At 38.3% G+C, this 23,364-nt stretch overlaps 1 protein-coding gene and 1 long non-coding RNA gene across 11 annotated transcripts in view; one reads left to right on the top strand and one right to left on the bottom strand.

The window, feature by feature from the left end:
- The window catches only part of CSGALNACT2 (chondroitin sulfate N-acetylgalactosaminyltransferase 2), a 58,757-nt gene extending 38,063 nt beyond the window's left edge, over positions 1-20,694 (bottom strand). For 9 of the 10 annotated variants that reach the window (XM_081823882.1, XM_081823883.1, XM_081823884.1 and 6 more), the window contains exons 1-3: positions 20,550-20,686; positions 3,113-4,045; positions 467-683 (exon numbers count right to left, since the gene is read on the bottom strand). In XM_081823882.1, coding sequence (XP_081680008.1) covers positions 467-683; positions 3,113-3,773 — 878 coding nt within the window. In that variant the 5' untranslated portion in view covers positions 3,774-4,045; positions 20,550-20,686. Of the gene's footprint in view, positions 1-466; positions 684-3,112; positions 4,046-20,549 lie in introns of all 10 variants that reach the window. The other variant, XM_081823887.1, reaches the window with a different exon arrangement.
- Positions 1,501-20,455, top strand: LOC145722178 (uncharacterized). Its single transcript, XR_014146269.1, has 3 exons — positions 1,501-1,637; positions 1,817-2,065; positions 19,992-20,455. It is a non-coding gene; the product is annotated as an uncharacterized LOC145722178 (long non-coding RNA).
- Positions 20,695-23,364: the final 2,670 nt, after the last annotated feature.

Raw genomic sequence — 23,364 nt, 5'->3', positions numbered from 1 at the left:
ATTTCAATTTTAAAATTCCAATTGTTCTCAAGGGAATTTTATGGAGAAATAGCAATGTCCTATGTTGAATGGGAAAGCAATTATGAGTGTACAGGTTTGTCAAAAGTCACGAAACCGGTATCCTTAAAATATTTGGGTTTTATTGTATGTAAATTATGCCTCAATAAAGTTATTTTTAAAAATTCAACTCATCCTAAAATGAACTCACACACAATTATAAAGGTCATCAAATGTAGTTTCTAATAGTTGTCACTCTCAATTCACTTCAAAGTTTAAACTGTCAATAACACAATATATTATACATGCTTTAAAAAAAGAGAATATCAAAAACTAAGATTACCCAAAGCCTATAAAATTACTCTGTAATTCTAAGTAATCACACTCAGTGAAGATAAATTAAGTAAATCTGCATGAAATGTGATTTTTTTAGGAGTGCTTAGCCAAATCATTAAGCCCTGAGAGTTACCTGAAGTTCTGCATGAACTGCACAAATGCTTCAGTTCTTTCAGCAAGTGGCACAATGATATTAATAATTGATCTAGTAATGTCAATCATCTCGCTCTTCACTTTCATGAGAGGTCCAAAAGGGCGGAAGAGGGTCACATGTCTATATTCCATAAGGTCTGCTTTCTTAAAAAAGAGTTCATACTGTGTGCCCTTATCTCTCTCGGTGCGATAATAACCTAAAGAAAAGAGTTAGGGACAAAGATGTCTCCATGTCAAAGTTTATAAATTCAATGTGAATATTGATTTTACTCAAAGATCAAAAGTGCAAAACCAGACATGTAGTGTTTTTAATCATTTTGTGAAAATAATTATCTCCATTGTACAGTTGTAAACAATAATTTCTTTAAAAGGAGAGGTTAAAAAAAATGTTCACTGCTCTATTATTAGTCAATCCATAAATATGCTCCAAATCACAATTATTCCTTTTTACATATGACTTTTTTAGTAGAGCCTATCAACACAATAATCATACGATGAAAATAAATTACTTCTACCAATATTAAATTCTAGACCTGAGCGTCAAAACTTCTATTGCTTGGTTCAGTTCCATTAAATGAATGGAGTGCCTTCGTGTCACTCACTGGTGGTATAAAGAGGGCTATATAGTCCTGGTTTTGAGGAACGGTCAGTCTAGTGAGAGAGACAGAAAAATAAGGAAATAAAAACAATACAGTGATATATATTTCACTCTACAAACACACACACACTTACTCTCTCTCTCTCTGAAGAGAGTTAAGTCAAAGAAAAATTAGTACAGATTTAAATATGGTGACTTGAGATACCTCCAGGAGAAAAGTCTGGCAGTCTACTGGGCAATCTGATTTTTAAGTGTGACATTCAGGAAAGAAGGAAGACCTATAGATGTGTGAGTCAGTCAATATCTGGGAATAAAACAATGAACAAGATAGACCAATCCACTCTCTCCTGAGGCTTAAAGCATAAGAGGAACTACAAATCAGGAAATGGGCAACACCATATACTACGACAAGTGCTATGAGAGGGGACACAAGGTAGAGGTTACAAAAGAACACAGGAAGTACTGTTATCTTAAGACTTGCAGGTTGGAGATGACTTCTAAATGAAGCGACATCTAAGCTAAAGTCTGGAAAAGGAATAGGAGTTACTGAATAGTGAGTAATTATTTTTTATTTTTTATTGTTGCCAGGGGGGTAGCAGAGTGGAAGAAAAGTGGGGGACAAAATACGTTCCGTGCAGAGAAAAATCCTGTCAGTGAAAGAATCCAAAGAGAGTTATAAGATAAGCAGAAGCTGAGAATACAAAACTGACATGGCTTCCTCTCTTTTTTAAGGCAGATGTGAAGACATTTTATACTTTAGTGAGTTATTTCCTCAGCAACTTTCAATTCTGCCATAAACTACAAATATGGTGAAAAGACAAAAAGCTGAGCTTGCAGAAAAATTAGAAGAGTTTTGAGAGAAACAACCCATCCAAAATTGCAGTAAGTGACAAAGAAAAAAGAAGTGGCTACAATGAAAAGACAGCTGAAGTACCATGGAAAAGCACAATGCCCTCCCTGATGGCCTCCAAAAGTCTCAAGGTACTACTATCATTTTTTTTTTTAAAGATTTTATTTATTTATTTGACAGAGAGAGACAGTGAGAGAGAGAGAGAACACAAGCAGGGGGAGTGGGAGAGGGAGAAGCAGGCTTCCCGCAGAGCGGGGAGCCCGATGCGGGGCTCGATCCCAGGACCCTGGGATCATGACCCAAGCCGAAGGCAGGCACTTAATGACTGAGCCACCCAGGCGCCCCTCAAGGTACTACTATCTTGTAGTATAGCAAGTACTACCCACGATGATTCAAAGCCAAAGAAACTATATGTGGTATACTGTTCATAGAATCAAGCAAAGAGAACTTTGAAGAGAGATTTATATCCAAAATGGTTTTAAGTTTGTCATTAAATACCTAGCAGGAGGTATTAAGATGGAGATGGGTGCAGATCTGTATTTCTATTTATATCGATCAGCAAATATCTTAAGTTTACAGAAGTGTTCCTCAACTTTTGAGTCATACTCCATCTTGATATGTACACATCCCATGCCCCTTCTGCAGTCTGTATTAGGAAAACAGGTTTCTTTACTTTTCCAAACACCAAATATGCTTTTCAAAACTATATATGCCCCCTAGATGTTCTGACATGTGCTTCTCCTCCCTTTAAAATATAGAATAACCATCAATCTACTAAATTAACATTTTTTTCTTTCCTTTATCAAATGGTTTTCAAATCATGAACCTTAGTTCATACATTTTGAAAAATACAAAAAAGGAACATCAAGACCAGATAAGAGAGGAATGCAAAAACATACATGTACAAATACATACATAGCCCTAAGAGCCCTTCAACTTGAGCCCTCTATAGTATTCTTCTATATAAACTTAGATTTATTCTATTTCCCTGGTCCTCTATTTTATTACGGTCACATTATAACTTTTTTTAAAAAGCCACTTCAAATTCTTGGTGGAGTGAAGTGGGTAAAAACTCAAATATTTCAATACTGTAAATAATGACTGACTTATATTACCAGCATAGAATAAAAGCACTGTCATACTAACGTGACTATGGACCAACATATTTTTCACATTACCTTCTATGAAGTCATTTTCATTAAATATCATTTTCTCTCCAAGGGGACCATCCTCATCTTCCTGTTCATCATCTTCATCAGGATTATTAATGACCTCCAAGCCAGCTTCAATAACTTCTACCAATTCATCTCGCTTGTCTTTTCTAACTGGCTTTTCCTCAGGATGGCGAGTGAGACCCATTTCCAACTGGAATACTTTCATTAAGGTGAAACTTTCAAAGGGAATGACTCCATACTCACTAGGTAATTTGGCACCTCTGCTAACTTCAGCTTTGTCAATTTGGGAGTGAAGAAATTCTAAAAGATCACTAGGTGTTTGTTCTTTGTTGCCTTGATAGCCTATCCCATTAGCTCCTATATTTTTTCTCTCTTGCAATGATCTCATCTTCTCACTCATTTCTTGCAATTCTTGCTTTAGTTGGGCAATTTGACGTTTTAGACTGGTAGCCCTGGTTTGGTAATGTTCTTCTTGCTCCTGTAGGAGGGCTTGATAATACTCTTTACCATAATTTTCCCCAATAACACCAGGAAGAGGTGCATTTCCATCAGTCTGGGGGGCACATTCCAGAAGGTACAAAAATAATACCAAACTGCAGAGTAAAGCGAGACCCAACAGTAGCCAGTGGGTCCGGGTCTGAAGAATCAATCCTCTTCTAGGCATTCTTATTAATGTGGACTTGCCTAACAAGATCAGTTCTTTGGTTGTTCATACCTTTAGCAAAAGGTTATCAAAAATTAAAAACAAAATCAGAATTTCCATTAAAGGTACCAAGATGAACTCTGCTATAGCTTAAAAAATTTCTTCCTTCAGCAGTGAAGACTAGTTGCAGAAATGAAAAATAGTGCATACTTCCTGTATTGTTATGATATCCAGAATAAAGAAATCTGATCTACAGAATCAGATAAAATTCCATTATATGGGTGGTGATTTTTCTGAAAGAAACAGATAGAATTAATCAGAATCTTATTTCCTTAAGCAGATCAAATTGTTGGTAGTTTCAGTAAACTTAGCGATGTGACTATTATATGTAGAACACCAAGAGAAGTGCTAATACAATGTAGAATATGCAGTAAATGTTGGGAGAAAGTATTAAGAGGACTATCTTACAAAACACTAAAATGCCACATGTAATACTTTTAACCAGAATGTCTACACAACCATAACCTCCTGAATGAAACAAAGAAACATTAAAATTATGTTTAGCATACTTTGTGTTATAGAGATACTACAGTTTCTAATTATTTGAAAATCTTAACACTTGTAACTCTTTATTAACAATATTTAGATTAATATGCCATTTCCCACGTAGAGCATATCAGCATTTGGGAACTGAGTTTCCATAAATTGTTTTTGTTACATTGATAATGGCTTACTAGGGAGAGATATTTTCTTCCAGTTTATTTAATTCAAGCATTCTACTTCATTAATTTCTATGGCTGAACCCAACCAATTTAAGAGCCTTACAATTAAGTGTGTGTGTGAGGGGAGGGACAATTCCAAAAGGTTACAGACTTCTGGAAAACACATTAAGAAACATTTTTACATCCAAAGTCCTCCCATAGATTATTTGAGCATTAGATCACATAATTCTTTCCACTGTATTACACAGCAACAGATTTCTTACAAGTCTGGAAAGGTTTAGAGTCTATTTAAAGAAAAATCATGACCATTTTAATGTTTATCTACTGGGAAAAAAATTCAAAAACCATTTATAAATGTAAAATCACACACTACTGTTCATACCCTAACCAGTTGTGTGAGCTCTTCCATATTTCTTTTTAAACTAAGGATGCTTAATTCTATAAATAGAGAGCATTAAATTTAGGAGATAGGAGGCAAAGGAGACCTCCGCTGCAGAGAGAACTTTCATTCTAACAAAGTATTTGTCAAGAAGGATATGTAATACTCCAGCAAGCTTTTTTTAAAAAAATATTTTATTTATTTGTCACAGAGAGAGACACAGCGAGAGAGGGAACACAAGCAGGGGGAGTGGGAGAGGGAGAAGCAGGCTTCCCGCTGAGCAGGGAGTCCGACGTGGGGCTCGATCCCAGAACGCTGGGATCATGACCTGAGCCTAAGGCAGACGCTTAATGACTGAGCCACCCAGGTGCCCCCCAGCAGGCTTTTTAAATTTTTTTAATTAATTAATTAATTAATTAATTATTAAAGATTTTATTTATTATTTGACAGAGAGAATGAGAGAGAGAGAGAGCACATGAGAGGGGGGAGGGTCAGAGGGGGAAGCAGACTCCCCACCGAGCAGGGAGCCCGATGCGGGACTCGATCCTGGGACTCCGGGATCATGACCTGAGCCGAAGGCAGTCGCTCAACCGACTGAGCCACCCAGGCGCCCGCAACAGGCTTTTAATAGAGATGGTTTCTACCAGTGCAGCAGAATCTATGGAAGATCACTGGGGAACATCAGTCCTAGTCACCTTAGTGATTAGGAAAGCCTGAATGCCTTTTTCTTTTTCTTTTTTTTTTCTGTGGCACATCTCTGTATAAAAATGTAGGATAGATTCAAACTTCTTATAGCTAGTAGACCAAAAATGATGGACTTAACTACCCTTGAGCCATTTATTACTTTCATTAACCAAATGATAACCAAGTATCATGAAAATTTTAATTCACTACAAGGAAGTTTTGATATGATGGCATCTGTTTTACTGATTGTAAAGCTTGTTTCAAGTGATGTAGAAAAAAACAGGAAAAAATTTCGGTATAAAGAGAAGTATCTAATTAAAAAATAAGGATGCAAAGTTAATATTAGTCCTAGGACTTTACCATGTCTCACAACCATAATTCTTAGCATAAGAAATGACTGGAAAGTCATTATTTGAAAGATAAAACTCAGAGGTATCTCTTTTAACTATTTATAAGTTATTACTAGCCTGCTTATTAGGGAAAAGAAAGACTAAAACTGAAAATGTAGAGTCATAATCTTGTATTAGTTATTAATAAAGTTATACATATTTAACTAGGTTTCAGGTAGTTTTGCTGTAAGCATCTTTGCCACAAGCATTTTCACTGCATAGCTAATAGGCCATAAGGCAATTCTGCTGTAAAAGATTAAAAAATAACTAGCTGACAGTTTGGTTTGACAGTTTCTTTGTTTCATCGACTGGATGACAGTTTGGTTTCACCTCTCCATTGATGCAGTACTCCCGTTTTTATATCATATAAATCTTAGCCCTCATAATGATCTATACAGTGGCAGAATTTTGAACCCACATTTCCCATAGAACTTTGGAATGTCTATCAGTGGACACCTGACAATATGCCAAGAATAAACAACAGTGTAGAAGGCTCTCACAATACAACAGAAAGCTAGTTACAAATATGTATCCTAGTATTTGGAAATTGATGCCTCTTTAATGAAGGAAAAAATTTTTGGGAAAAAAGAAAGTGCAATGCTGAACAAGGGCATGAATCAATAAGCAAAAAAAAAAAAAAAGTGTAACACTATGAACAAAAGACTTTGGGGGCGCCTGGGTGGCTCAGTAGTTAAGTGTCTGCCTTCGGCTCAGGTCATGATCCCAGGGTCCTAGGATCAAGCCTCGCATCGGGCTCCCTGCTCTGCAGGAGGACTGCTTCTCCCTCTCCCACTCCCCCTGCTTGTGTTCCCTCTCTCGTTGTGCCTCTGTCTGTCAAATAAATAAATAAAATCTTAAAAAAGAAAAAAAAAAAAGACTTTGAAGACAAGTGCTTTGGTATAATCCACAAAATAAAATCAGTTATTTGTGTAATACTGCCTTGAATCTACACATTTTAAAATAAATATTTTATATTTTACAGCAGACTTTTAAATTTTGTTCTTCATTTTTCAAGTTTCATTATGTCCTTTTTAATAAATGTCCTTTTTTTCCCCATGATTTTGCTTTACGGCCAATTAGCTATGCAGCAAAAATGCTTATGGCAAAGATGCTAATGGCGAAAATAGTGACATGATTTAACTATACTACACTCAAACTATTTTGAAATGAAACTTGATAACAGAACTAACAGTATGTAATCTAAGTACCTCTACCTTTTATTAATATAGTACTTCATAGTTTTTTTTTTATATAGACAATATATTTTAAACTGTGAGATGTGACCCATTTAATGGGTCAGTACTAAATAAGGATTACTTTTCAATGAAATAGAACAGGAAATATCAGTGTATACCACATATAGTGAGTTTTGCATTGCAATTATATATATGTATATGTAGGAGATCTCTACATAAAATGTACTTATAAGAGGGCTGCGGTCCAAAAATCCTGAAGAATACTGGTTTATAAAGTATTTTTATACATTTCCTATGTCATCCTTTTAAAATGGTGTGGATATTATCTTCATTTTGGATAGGAACAATAAGCTCAAAAATTAAAGGTTTAAGTAAGGTTCTATAACTATTAAGTGGTATTATTAAAGTCAAGTTCGTCATTTTCCCCTCCCTTATGCAAAATACAGGTTTTGAGATACCTTACATGCTTATCTTCCAGTTAAATCTTTTACAATTGAGTATTACCCACTGAAACGAAAGAAAAGTTGCTGTAATTACTTTAGAATATGTTATTTGCATACCTCTGTGGTTGTTAAAAATAAAAGATACCAATTAAAGTCTTATTTGCCTAGCTCCTGAAGGGAACTCTTTAGCCAAATCATAGAAGACTAGATTAGAACAGTTCTAAATACATTATGTTGGAGAAAACATCCATTTTTCAGCTGTTACACCTTGATTGCTATCATTCTATGTAATGTGTTTATATCATAAATAAGTTTCATTCATAACCCAGAGTTAATCCCAAGCAACTTTTTATGCACAAACTATTTCTTTTATTTTTTTTTAAGATTTTATTTATTTATTTGAGAGAGGTACAGCGAGAGAGGGAACACAAGCAGGGGGAGTGGGAGAGGGAGAAGCAGTCCTCCTGCAGAGCAGGGAGCCTGATGTGGGGCTTGATTCTAGGACCCTGGGATCATGACCTAAGCCGAAGGCAGACACTTAACGACTGAGCCACCGAGGCGCCCCTGCACAAACTATTTCTAAGTAAACAGTTAAGTGTTGTGAGGAGAGAATGAGATAACTGTGGAGATGGGAAAATGAGCTGTTAAAGATATATAATACAAAATCAAAGATCTCAGAGTTGAAAGAAACCTTAGAAGCCATCAGTTTTCTTACTCTTTAAGACAGACTAAAGAGACTTCCTCTATAGCCTGGATAGAACAACAGGGACCAGATTTACTCCTGCACTTGAAAGAATAAAAAACCAACCAATAAAATCCAGAACCCACCCCTCCCAATATAAAACAATGGTTTTCAAGATACTGAACATTAGGTAATAAAGGACAGTGGTCCTTAGGAGAAACAAAAAACAAACAATTGCCCAGCTTACTGCCTTAGGTTCCACACCATAACACAGGGAGTCTCCTCCTAAGCAGAGCCCAGCTGACTTGCTGAGTTGAAGAGATGGAGCCGACAGTCTGAGGAGACCAAGGCAGCTAGGTTGAAAGGTTACAGTACCAGAGGAGAGAGCTGCAGAGAGAGAGAACTCCAGAGATCTGAAGAGCACACCCTTTAGGTATTGAGCAGAGCGCTGACCAGTGCAGGCATATAAAGAAACTAACTGAAGCTAAAAAAAAAAAAAAATTAGAGGACACAGAACTCAGCATTCATACAGGGCCAGGAATAATGTGCATGTTCCCACCAGACAGACTGGAAAACCTCAAATTCATGGGGCACTGGGTAGAGTATTCAACAAGGTCTTGCCTCAGTAATGGGAAAAAATTAACTCTAGACTAAACATGGCTCTGGTCTTGCCTAACAAAACTTAAAAGCAAGACCTGAAAGGATCAAATTGTTTTCAAGTAACTGCACAACAAGCCTCAAAATATTTAGAAGAATATAAAAATATCTAGCACTCAGCAAAATAAAATTCACAATGCCTGACATCCAAACAAAAATGATCGGGCATACAAAGAAAAATAAAAATACAACCCATAATGAGAATAATCAATGACTGAAACTGATCTAGAGCTGACACAGATGCTAGAATTCACAGAAAAGGACATTAAAATGGTTACAAGTGTATTTAAAAAGATATTCATGTTCAAAAAACTAAGCAGAGACACAGATGACATAAAAAAACTGAACTTCAGGAGATGAAAACGTCAATGTCTGAGATGAAAAATACACTGAATGGAATTAACAGTAGATAAGATATTTCAGAATAAAATATTAATGAATTGAAATAGAAATTGCAATAGAAATTATGCAAAATACAGAAGGAAAAAAGAATGAAAAATATTAACAGAGCACCTAGAAAGCTGTTTGACAGATTCAAGCAGTCTAGTACATATGTAATTAGAGTCTCTAAAGAAGGGAGAGGGGACAAGGAGAAATATTTAAAGAAATAAGTCTGAAAACTTTCCAAATTTGATGAAAAGTATTAACACAGATCCAAGAAGCTCAATGACTACCAAATACAAATGCCATAAAGAAAACTAAAACCAGGCACATGATAATCAACTTGCTCAAATCCTATGATAAATAGAAAATCTTGAAAGTGGCCAGAAGAAAAACACATATCATATTTATTTTTAATTTTTTTTTTTTTTAAGATTTTATTTATTTATTTGAGAGAGAGAGAGAGTGAGAGACAGAGAGCATGAGAGGGAGGAGGGTCAGAGGGAGAAGCAGACTCCCTGCCGAGCAGGGAGCCTGAAGCGGGACTCGATCCCGGGACTCCAGGATCATGACCTGAGCCGAAGGCAGTCGCTTAACCAACTGAGCCACCCAGGCGCCCAAACACATATCATATTTAAAAAACAAAGACAGTGGAGCAACATCTTTAAAGAACTGAAAGGAAAAATAGGTCAACCTAGAATTCTATATGCAGAAAAGTATCTGTCAAGAACAAAGGCAAAATAATTCTTGGGGCACTGGGTGGCTTGGTCAGTTAAGTGTCAGACTCTTGATTTTGGTTCAGGTCATGATCTCGGGGTTGTGGGACGGGGTCTGCTTGAGATTTTCTCTCTCTCCCTCTCCCTCTGACCGCCCTCCCCCTTCACCCGCACACACGCAATGCGCTCTCTCTCAAATAAATAAATAAATCTTAGAAAGAAAATAATTCTTTAGACATTAAAAAGCTAAAAGAATTCATTGCCATCAGACCTGCACTACAAATTCCTTAGGCAGAAGTAAAATGATACCAGGGGCACCTAGGTGGCTCGGTCGTTAAGTGTCTGCCTTAGGCTCAGGTCATGGTCCCAGGGTCCTGGGATGGAGCCCCGCATTGGGCTCCCTGCTCGGCAGGAACCCTGCTTCTCCCTCTCCTACTCCCCCTGCTTGTCTTCCCTCTCTCGCTGTGTCTCTGTCAAATAAATAAAATCTTAAAAAAAAAAAAAGTAAAAGATACCAGATGGAAAACACAAAGCAATGAAGAAATCAGAAATGTTAATAATATGGATAATGATAAGTTTTCAAATTATTTAAATCCCTTTAAAATGTAGACACAAACCACTGAAAGTGACTCAAGAAGAAACAGTAAATATGAATAGACTTATGTTGAGACTAAATAATCAAAAACTACCCACAAAGAAAAATTCAGGCCCAGATGTCTTCACTCGTGGATTCTACCAAGCATTTATAAGAATTAATACCAATTCTTCACAAACTTTTTAAAAAATGGAACACACTTCCCAACTCATTCTATGAGGCTGGTATTACTTTGATACCAAAATCAGATAAAGATATTGAAACTACAGACCAATATTCCTTAATGATACAGACACAAAATCCTCAACAAAGTATTAGTACACTGAATCCATCAACACATAAAAAGCAATATACAACATGACCAAGTGAGCTTTATCCGAGAAATGCAAGATTGGTTTAGCATCTAAAAATCAATTAATTTGGGGTGCCTGGCTGGTTCAGTTGGTTAAGTGTCTGACTCCAGCTCAGGTTGAAATTTCAAAGTCTTGGGCTAGAGCCCCGAGTTGGGATCCCCGCTCATTGGGGAGTCTGCCCCTCCCTCCACAAGTGCTCCCCCAATAAATAAGTAAATAAAAAAGATAGTGTGGTACTAGCATAGGAATAGACATATAGATCAATAGAATTTAGGGTCCAGAAATAAGGCTTCATGGGTGCCTGGGTGGCTCAGTTGGTTAAGCGACTACCTTCAGCTCAGGTCATGATCCCGGAGTCCCAGGATCGAGTCCCGCATCGGGCTCCCTGCTCAGCAGATAGTCTGCTTCTCCCTCTGACCCTACCCCATCTTGTGCTCTCTCGCTCTCTCTCTCTCAAATAAATAAATTAAATTAAATTTAAAAAAAAGAGAAAAAGAAATAAGTCTTCACATTAAGTCAACTGATTTCCATAAGGTGGAAAGGTAATCCAATGGAGAATGAATAGTCTTTTCAATAAATGATGCTAGGGCAATCAGATATTTACACGCAAAAGAATGAAACTGGACTCCTACCTCACCCTATATTAAAAAATTAACTCAAAGTGGGTCAAAGATCTAAATATAAGAATTAAAAATATAAAGCTCTTAGAAAACATAAGTGCAAATCTCTGTGGTTTTCAATTAGGCAATTATTTGTTAGATATGACACCAAAAGACCAAAGACAAAATAAATAAATTGGACTTCATTAAAATTAAAAACTTTTGTCCTGCAAAGGATATCCTCAATAAAGTGAAAAGACAACTACATAATGGGGGAAAATATTTGTAAATCATATATTTGATAGGGATGTGTGTCTAGAATATATAAAGAACTCTTACAACTCAATATTAAAAGGATAAATAACCCAATGGGCAAGAGTTCTGATTAGACATTTCTCTAAAAAGATTAAGAATGGCCTATAAGCACATGCGAAGATGGCTCAACATCGTTAGTCAACAGGGAAATGCAAATCAAAACTACAATGAGATACTACATCACATTCACTAGGATATAATTCAAAACGAATCACAGATCTAAATGAAAAACCTAAAACTATAAAAGTAGTAGCAAGCACAGGAGAAAATCTTTGTGACCTTAAGTTAGGCAAAGGCTTCTTTGATCTAACAGTAACAGCATAACTGATAAACTGGACTTCATCAAAATTTGTTAACTTGTGGTCTTTGAAATACACTGTTAAGAGAATGAATAGACAAGTTACAGACCTGTAGGAAATAGGTGCAAAGCATATATCTGATAAAGGACTTGTATTCAGAATATATACTTAAAAACTATCGAAATGCACTAATAACAGAACAGACACAACTCAATTAAAACTTGGCAAAATGTTTGAGTAAACACTTCAAATATGCATGTGAAAAAATATTCAACACTGTCAAACCACAATGAGATACTATTACATAGAATGGCTAATTTTAGAATGGTTAAAATTAAAAAGTGGTGTGTTGGTGATAATGTGGAAGAACTAGAACTTTCATATACTGCTGGTGGGAATGTAAAATGGTTTTATGGTTTCCTAACAAGTTAAACATAAGCCTATCATGACTGAATCATTTCATTCCTGGATATTTATCTGAGAGAAATGAAAGCATATGTCCATACAAAGACTTGTACACAAATGCTCATAGCAACTTTAGATGTAACAGCCAAAACTAGAAACAATTCAATGTTTATCAACAAGTGAATGGATAAATAAACTGTGGTACCGCCATACCGATACATGCATCATCATGGGTGAATCTCAGTAATTATTCTCAGTGACAGAAGTTCAAAACAGAAGAGTATGTATTGTATGATTCCATTTATATAAAATTCTAGAAAATGTAAGGTAATTTGTAGTGACAGAAAGCAGATGAGTCAGTGGTTGCCTGGGACCAGGTGGGGGTCCAGGGAAGTGGTAACAGGAAGCAATTATAAAAGGGCACAAGGAAACTTTTGGGAGTGATAGATATGGTCTATCATTTTGACTGTGGTGATGATTTCACAGGTGTATACATATGTTCAAATTATCAAATTATATACTTTATGTATAGCTTATTGTATATCACTTATACCTCAATGAAGCTATTTAAAAAATAAAACCAAATCAGATTTAGTTTTAGTAGTAGCACCAAAGAATCATTTTAAAGAAAACTCCATTTTGTTCATTAAGAAGATGAGCATGAAGATTTGTTGACTCCAAGTTTGAATTTATTTATTTATTTTTAAAGATTTTATTTATTTGAGAGAGAGAATGAGAGAGAGCATGAGAAGGGGGAGGGTCAGAGGGAGAAGTAGACTCCCTGCTGAGCAGGGAGCCCGATGGGGGACTTGATCCTGGGACTCCGGGATCATGACCTGAGCCCAAGGCAGTCGCTTAACCAACTGAGCCACCCAGGCACCCCCAAGTTTGAATTTAAAAAACAAAAATAAGAGGGGCACCTGGCTGGCTAAGTTGGTGGAGCGTACGACTCTTGGTATTGGGGTTGTGAGTTTGAGCTCTACATTGGGTGTAGGGATTACTTAAAAATAAAAAACAAAAACAAAATTAAGCAACACCTGCTCTCTTACAAAAGTAGAACACATATTACTCTGAAGGTCTTATTATATCTTTTCTATTTGCCTTGTGATTCTGAGCCATATCTTTAGCACTAAGATAAAGATAGTTCATTCTATGACATTGATCCCTACATAACAATATGACCAAGCAGTTTCTACTCAATCTTTTGATTCTATAATTTTATAGTACTACTCATACATATTTCATACATCATTTCCATGATACTTACACCACAGTGTGCCAAAATAACTTCTGCAGTAAGAGTAACCTACAGCCTTTTCAAAATACAAACAATCCATTTGAATCTATTTACTTTAAAAGTTCTATTCTGCATAGTCTTCCTAAATTTCTGTACAATTTCTTACTAAAGTTTTCAAAAACTAAATTTATAACTTTTAGTTCACTTTTTAAACAACAAAAACAAAGTCACAAAATTATTTGGAAAACACAAGCACCGTCAGAAAAACAAGACTAAAACATTATGAAGTATCAATATTTATAAGGGAAGGAATTAGAACCTTTTATTTCTTGAGCAATTGATGAGTTACAATGATACATGGATTTTTTTAACATGTTATTGAACAAATAGTTTGTAAGTATTTAGAAATAAAAGTACTGATCACCAGAAGGTAGTACTCATTAAAAAAAAATATTTGAGGACCTAGTGTGTGTTAGGCACTGCAATGGACTTAACGTTTCTCTCCCCAACCCCCATTCATATGTTGAAATCCTAACCCCCCAATGTGATAATATTAGGGGATGAGGCTTTTGGGAGGTTAACTAGGTCATGAGGGTGCAGTCCTCCTTAATGGGATCTTAAGAGATCCCAGAGAGCAACATAGCCCTCTTTCTGCCATGTGAAGATACAGTAGCCCTCTTTCTGCTATGTGAAGATACAGTAAGTTGACAGTCTATAACCCAGAAGAGGGCCCTCACCAGAACTCAACTATGCTGGCACCCTGATCTCAGACTAAGAGAAATAAGTTTCTATTGTTCCTAAACCAGTCTATGGTACTTTGTTATAGCTGTCCAAATTGACTAAGAGATACATTGTGTTGGGTGCTAAGAACAAGTAATACCAGATAGATCATTTTGAGAAGTGTTTCTGGATTAAACTACATTCAAGGTTCCCAGATTTCACAAAACAAATGACAGTAATATTCATGCTATCATTACAGGTAAAACAGAAAAATGTGTCAAAAGCAGCCTGAGGCACAGGAAAAACAACTAAAAAAGTCAAGTGTAATAGCGGTGTAATCTTGGGCATAATACTTAACCTATCTGGCCCTCACCTATAAAATGAGGTAATTTGTCTGGATGGCCAAGATTCCTTCCAAGATGTTTCAATTCCTTTGATTAAAGATAAACTAAAAATAGACACACACACATACACACACCACACACATCACACACACACCTTATTTTTTGGAGGACAAATTTGACTTAATGCACATTCTTTTTAATCCAGCAATTCACAATTCCATTTTTAAGATTTTAAGACTTTATACTGTGGAAATACTCATACTAGTATATGGTCACATGAATAAGATATTTACTACTGCTATATGTAACTACAAAATAAAAGCAATTTAAAGTCTATCAATAGAAAGATTAAGTAAACTGCAGACATTTATACAATATTCAAAAAGAATGAGGTAGACCCAGATGTGTTGACATAGATAATACCTATAAAATGGTATTAACAGATTATAAACATTTCTCTTACTTTGTTTTGTCCATATAATTGCCTTGGGAGCCAGATGGCCTAAAATCATCTATCTGCTCTACTACTTTCTAATCTTCATTATAGATAAGTTTTTTAATCTCTATAAGCTTTAGTTTTCTCATCTGTTAAGCAGGAATAATTACAGGACCAACCTTTCAGTGTTATTGTAACAATTAGTCAAGTAAAACATGACAAGCATTAAGTGCTCAATAAGCGTTAGGTGTTATTTCACCTATGTAAAGTTTTGTTTTGTTGCTGTTGTTAATGGAGTCAAATGGTCTCTTCCTGAATGGCTTCTCCATTTTAGTCTCCTTACTGGAAATAATCCTAATATAAAACTTATTTTCTCAAATAGCCAATTCTTACCATTTATTTAATAATCCATGTTCTTGTCACTATCTGAAATCCCATTTTTTTTAAATATTTTTATTTATTTTTTTCCAACAGAGAGAGAGACAGCGAGAGAGGGAACACAAGCAGGGGGAGTGGGAGAGGGAGAAGCAGGCTTCCCGCGGAGCAGGGATCCCAGGACCCTGGGATCATGACCTGAGCTGAAGGCAGACGCTTAATGACTGAGCCACCCAGGCGCCCTGAAATCCCACTTTTATCATAAGCAAAATTCCTATACATATGGAGGTCTATTTCTGGCTCTAAACCAGGGGTTAACATTTCAGGTAAAAGGCCATGTACTAAATATCACAACCAGTCAACTCTGCCTTGAAGCACAAACACAGCCACAGAAAATGTGTAAATGAATGAGCACAGTTGTACTCCAATGGATACTGAAATTTGAACTACCTATAATTAATGTCACAAAGTATTATTCTTTTGTATTGTTTTGAAGTACTTAAAAATATAAAAGCCACTCCTAGGTCACAGGTCATACTGAAACAGATGACCAGCCACATTTGGCAACTTGTGCTCTGAATCTTTACATTTTCGTACACTCTTAAATTTTTTTTTTACATTTCTAAAATTCCATGAAATAAATACATGTGAGAAAAAAGTTAAAGATGATATAAAGGTATACAGTGAAACCTCTCCCTTCTATCCCAGAGGCCCAGTTCTCTTCACCAGTTTTTGTGTATCCTTCCAAACCTACTGCTACTATTAAACATCCCAGCATAACATGTGGAAACATGTTATTTCACCTACAGGATAAATCTCTGAAAATGGAACTGCTAAGTAAAAATTCCTTAAAGTATTCATTCCAGCATGTAATTGGTCAGTATCTACAGCTTTTCCTTTGCTCAGGATAAGCCTTCCAACATGGCTTTACCTATTTCCCACCTTGACAACCAACTTTTAAAATCATGTTAAGTATTTGTTCCAGATTATAGACTTTAAACTATAATTACTCTGGTCTGTGAATCCTTCCTTAGCATTGCATTACATGTCTTAGCTATGGTTATTAATGCCTTGGAGTTAAGAAATAAGTTACACTATTTTCTTTGGTCACTGTTTCTTGAATTCCACATTTATTTTTCTTGGATTAATTTTTCACTTGATACAGTATGTCCTCTGGTATTCCTAGTGGGTGCAAATGACTTAATTTTGCCCCTACCCTTTTTTTTTTTTTTTAAGATTTATTTATTTTAGAGAGAATGAGAGAGTAAACAAGCACGGGCAGGGGCAGAGGGAGAGGGGGAAAGAAACTCCAGCAGACTCCTCACTGAGCTTGGAGCCCAACACGGGGCTTGATCTCACAACCCCAAGATCATGACCTGAGCTGAAACCAAGAGTCAGATGCTTAACTGACTGTGCCATCCAGGGGCCCCTATTTTGCCCCCACTTTGAATGACAGGTTGTTTAGGGATAAGTTTCTTAGTTCAGAGATAAGCACTTTTTAAATACTGTTCCACTGTTATCTAACATTCCATGTTCCAGATTAGAAGTCTAAGTACACATCTGATTTTCACTCCTTTATTAGGTAACCATATGTTTCTCTTTGGAAGTTTATGAGACTATATTAATTTACCCATGAAGTTCATAAATTTCACTGGAATCTAGCTGTGTCTATCAATACTCTTTGATGACTCTCAGTATGGGGTGCCTGAGTGGCTCAGTCGTTAAGCGTCTGCCTTAGGCTCAGGTCATGATCCCAAGATCCTGGGATAGAGCCCCCATTCGGGCTCCCTGCTCAGCGGGAAGCCTGCTTCTCCCTCTCCCACTCCCCCTGCCTGTGTTCCCTCTCTCGCTGTCTCTCTCTGTCAAATACATAAATAAAATCTTAAAAAAAAAAAAAAAAGACTCTCGGTATGAATGGACTAGCCCATTCATAAACTCAGATACTTAGAGAAATTTCCTTGTTTCCTTCCTTTCTTCTTTTGACATTCTACCATAAGTTAAGAATGGGAAATCTCGCATCTATTGTGAGTGGCGAGGGGAGGAGAATGGGAAATAGAAGCTGTTAGCATAGCCAGAAACCCTTAACCAGTGCCACATCTTTCTATAAGCTTGCTGGAAAGGTGTACTTATTGATCATCCCCACTACACAGATGAAATGGAGACCAGAGAGGGAAGGGCTGATTTACATTTGCCAGTACTTTGTCTCCTGATACATCTTTCTGTTTGGCTCTGGATGCCCAAGATTCGGCCTGGATACTCCTACCCTCATGATCTCTGTGGTTATTTCTTCTCTTCTAATTTCTATTCCTTCCTGGAACTGCTATTAGACGTTCACTGACTCCTCTGGATCTATTTTCCATGTCATAGCTATTTTTTCCTATATCTACTTTTTAATATTCAAGAACTGATTCTTTTCAGGGCAGCCTGTATATGTTCAATAGGCATGATGCCCTCCCAAATCTGAGCATACTATTAATTTTAAAGTTTTCTTCTATTCCTTACATCAACTCCATCGCTTCATGTTCTATGTATCTATCTCTCACATGCTACTTATTTCTGTTGTCTGTCCCCATTATAAATGTATCAGTATCTCAGTATACATGGAAATCACTGTATTCCTGCAGTAAACTCACATTTGTAACTAACCCTGTAATTCAATTTTACCTTTATACCTAGTACTTGTATAGTATGACAACAACAAGATAAGTTCTTTGGCTTGCAATCCCATGATTCTTCAATCCATTTTTTAGTCATATCCTTTTGGTGTTTTGTTTCCCCTACCAACCACCAACTTGAGTAACACAATTCTTACCTAAGTGTTATGCAATAAGCGTCAGGGACAGATCATCACCAGCTCTAACAGACTTATCTAACAGTTAAAAGTAATGGGGCGCCTGAGTGGCTCAGTTGGTTAAGCGGCTGCCTTCAGCTCAGGTCATGATCCCAGGGTCCTGGGATAGAGCCCCGCATCGGGCTCGCTGCTCAGCGGAGAGCCTGCTTCTCCCTCTCCCTCTGTCTGCCGCTCTGCCTACTTGTGCTCTCTCTCTATCTCTGTTAAATAAATAAAAATCTTTAAAAAAATAAAAAATAAAAATAAATAAATAAATAAAAGTAATGACAGTCTGGTAGAAGACTGTCATAGGTGTGCAACCCAAGAAATAAATAATAATACAGTAATGAATCACTTAAGTCTTGAACTCAAAATAGTTACGCTTTTTACCAATCTTTACAGAAGTTAAAATAACAAATTCTACTGAAAAAGAGAGACTCCGTGTTGGTTAAAACAATTTTCTGCCTAATTTATGATAGTTATTCCATAGCTGACAGAAATGCACAAAGGTGTTCACCAAGAACATTTATATGAATGTACATAGCATTCTTCAAAATATGTAATAACAGAAATTGAAAACACAAATATCCATCAACAGAATAGTCACATAGTCATACCAATGGAATATTAAACAGCAATAAAAAAAAGAACGAACTAACTAATGATGTAATGTATGGGGATTAACATAAGAATAAAAAAAAAGCAAAAAAACAAAACAAAACAAAACAAAACAAAAAAAGAACGAAGTACTGAAACATGAAACACCATGGGTAACTCTCACAAGCAATGTGCTGAGCATTCTGCATGACTCCATTAACATCAAGCCCAAAATAGACAAAACTAAGAGATGATGACAGAAATCAGAACACTGATTGGGAGGCAGGAGTAAAACTTGGAAGAAGCAGAGGGAAACTCCTGGGATGATGGAAATGTTCTGTAAGTATAATTTGGTCTAGCTTGTGGTTACACAAGTTAATAAATATATAAAAATCCACTCAGCTGTACAATTAAATTTATGTACCTGATGACTTCATATGTATTTTATACCTCAATAAAAAAGTTAAGAAAAAAATGTAATTTCCAAACTGTCAATATTCAGTAAATATTGGAATAGTTAACCATATTTAGCCATAAATATTGGAAAACCAACATCCTTTTTACATTCTTTCAGTCGTAAGACAATTTTAAACAAATGGTATCAGAATAATGATACAAAATGAAGGTTAACATTCGGAGTCATACAATACTTGGTTTCCCACCTCCAAGTTTGGAAACACTGTTTTAATACAACATTTAAAGACAACATTAATTCCACCAGAAATTAAGACCCAGCTCCTGAGAACCTTCAATGAGGTTAAATGTCCAGACACTGCATATAAATCTCAAGAACAGGCTGAAGGATAAAAGATTCAGATTTGTAATTAAATTTTCATTCTGCCAATAATGTCATCACAAATAAAAGCATCACTATTGCGTTTACAGATTATTCCTCCGCAAGCTGTTCAGGAATAGCGCAATTTTCCAGATGAAGACTGAAAATGCAAGAGGCTCCCTGTCCTGTAGTCTCCTCGGCCCCACTAATTCCTACACAAATATGCATCTTTAAAAGCGCCTGGTGTCTGGCAGATACAGCGAGGGGCTGCTGTCAAGAGAATACTACTTTAACGCCATTAAGTGGTAACAGCTGACTACAAAGTTTATGCACTGAGAGATGCAGAGAGGGTGGTGAGTTAGATTAAAAAAAAAAAAGTGATAAAAATAAAAAACACCCAAACCAACGGTCCTCTGACAGCATCGTTCTCAAAAGAGAACTCAAACCGCTCCGAAAAACTGTGACTCTTCCTGACACCACAGCGGCCTCCCGGGGGCTTGTCCAGGAGGCGACCCCATCCGGACAGGGCCCCCGGCGGGCTCGTCCGTGAAGTGACCCGACCCGGACAGGGACCCCCAGCCCTCCGCCCGAGCCCCGGCGCCCGCACTGCCCCGGCCCGAGCCCCGAGAGCCGCGGGCAGGAGAGGCCGGGTGGGGCCGGGTACTCACCGCGCTCACCAGTCCGCGCAAGGCCACCGCCGCCCTGCCGCCCCGCCGCCCCGCCGCCTCCTCCCCGGCCGCGGGCATACCCGGCGGCGCCTCGCACACAGGCGTTACCACCGCCTAACAACCCACCACACGCCACCGCGCCGACAACAGCCACTTCCGGCGCGCGTGAGGAAATGAGGCTGCCGCCGCGGCGCGCGCCTGCCCCGCCCCGCCCACACCGAACCCCGACAGCCCCGCCCTAGCTCCGCCCACTTTCCCGCCCGCGCCCAGTGCCAGGTTTGGGAAGCTCAGTAATTGGCATACAGTAGTGATTAATCGATTATCTGTTTAAAAGATGTGTGTGTAGCTCCAAAAACGATTTGTGGAGACTGGGAGAGCGCCCCAGGCAGAAAACCGTTCTTGCCGGAACAAGGGTCTGCAGGGACAGGAGTACCAGCTCCAGCGGACCGCTGACTTAGAGAGAGGGGGAGGGACTTAGCCGAGGATGGCAGCGCAGTTCTGCCTGGAACCCCGGTCCTGGGAGCCCGAAGGGGCGAAGAGTGCCTTCATGGGCACTGAGCTAAGGACTGACAGGTCGCCAGAGGTGTCCCAGCATCCTCGAGTGTGCTGGGCTGCGCGTGAGGCCCCCAGTGAGGAAGTCCCGGCTGCCACTGGCCCTCCCCTCCCAGGCTGCCACTGGCCATTCCATTACTTTGGATCTGGGTTTCGTTATATGTGAAACGAGGTAGACATTGTGGGAGATGGCTTGAGATCTGACATTGTATGATTTTAGTGAGTGGAAAAAAAGCAAGCCCTCCCCAACATCCCTTCCACTCAACTGCTTATTTCAGAACATCCCCCAAGGCACTTTGTCCTGCCCTGGGAAGTGATGGCCTGAGCAGGGGAGGGGATGTCAGGTAGCACCAGCCCCTGCCTGTGTCTGGGCAGGACACGGAGGTGGTAAGAGCGGCTCTGGGGTCTGCTTCCCACCAGGCTCTGCCTTCCTTAGTGGCTACCTTGGCAGGTTACCACACTTAGCCTCTCTTAGCCTGTTTCCTCAGCTGTGTTGTAGGGACAGTAACAACAGCATATGCTTCCTAAGGTTGTTATGAGGGTTAAATGCAATTAACATTTGTGTCTGAAGTGTTTGGCACTCTGCCCGGCAGGTGGCAGGCAGTTGGACTCACGGTCACCATTAAGTACATTAGTTAGAGCAAAAGACTGGGGTGACTATGGGATGCATCCTGTAGAAGTGGCATTCCTAGAAGGGAGGATTTGCTCCTAATCACAGCTGTCTTCATTGGACGATGGTTATTGGGATGTCTTTAACACAGATGTTCTCCTCAGATATGTCTTGTGGGAAATCCCACCGGTAAGAGAGTGGATAGCCTACTTCTAAACCAGGCTTCCTGGATGTCCAGCCTCTTCCTAATATCAAGGTGTCATTCTTCTCTCATGTCATTTCTGAGCAGCTGTAAATGTTTACAGTTTTAACACTCCTTCCCTCAACCTGGCGCAAGAGTAAATAATTCATCTAGTCATAGATTCCATGGGTCTGTGACCTTGTGAATATAAGGACCATGTCTTTTTCATCTACCACTACTTTGCACGTAGGAAGTATTCAATAAATGTGAATTGAATTGATTAAAGTAAGAACACACAAGGATTATGTGTTCATAATCCAGAATCTCTCCCTTATCCAGAACCTCCTTTATCCAGAATCTCATGCCTCTCGAGCAAATGGCATGAATGATTAAGTTTACTGTCTGACATAATAAAGCTTTCTGTCTGGATGCCTCGTTATGCTCTAATATGGTGATCAGCCTTGTGTGAGTCTATTTAGTGTAAATTAGTTATCTAGTGTTTAAGCCTGCCATGGGTGTTTTTGTCCTGTAGGCCTGAGGACCCAACTTGGGAGTGTAAATGCAAATGTAAATTCTCGTGGGAGAATTAGAGAGTGGGTACAGAGCACAGCATTGGTGATTTAAGAGGATAAGACAGAAGTTCTTTAAATACTTAAGGCGTTACTGCAAGTAAATATAAATGGCAGGCCACTGAACTGTCAGGGGATTATGTTCCCAGGCTGGCAGCTTTGAAGCCCTCAATCCAAGTCTAAGTCCACTACATATTGTTAGTTAAGACGTTGTAATCAGCCTGTACCTAACATTCCTGCTGATGGCCCTTAGGAAGTCTACAGAAAAAGGAGTATCTGGACCTTGTTCTCTAGTCTCATATCCAGTAATGGCAAATGCTTAGGCTGTTCTCTCTTTCTGCTGTCCCTAGACACTTTAAATTGGATGAGACTATCTGCTCCCCTAGGGCAGGGACACGGCCTCTCCTTATCTCTCAGGTACCCCTAAGCCAGGCACAGGGCCTGACCCATTATACATGCTCACTGCATATCCACAGATGTGTGAATGAATGAAGACTGGTGAATTCTACAGCTCTAACTTTCCTCTAGTGGGGGCCAAAGTAATAGCAAGATAAGTCTCTACTTCCACTAACCAGATGCAAAACAGTCTCACCTCCCATTGTGCTGCAATGCACAGAACCATTCCCCTCCACATTAAACATTGTATTCTTTGTCTACCTCCACTAGCCTTTTAAGTGTTGGGTTTTCTTTTTATTTATAACATTTGTTTTTCTTCCTTTATCCTACCCTTCCCTTACTGATCATGCTGTGTAGCCACGTCTGGCACAAGCAGCAGGTGCTTCTCCCAGTGCTCCCTCCGTTTTAACCCCTCTAAACCTCTTGACATCCCTATGGAGTAGGTTATGGTCCTCAGTTTACAGTGGAGAAAACAGAAACTCAGAGAGAAAACTGCAGAGGCTCTCC

This window comes from Leptonychotes weddellii, chromosome 6 (assembly GCF_054177405.1).
Source record: "Leptonychotes weddellii isolate Sample4059 chromosome 6, ASM5417740v2, whole genome shotgun sequence".
Classification (NCBI taxonomy): Eukaryota; Metazoa; Chordata; class Mammalia; order Carnivora; family Phocidae; genus Leptonychotes; species Leptonychotes weddellii.
This window is presented reverse-complemented; position numbering and strand designations above follow the sequence as displayed.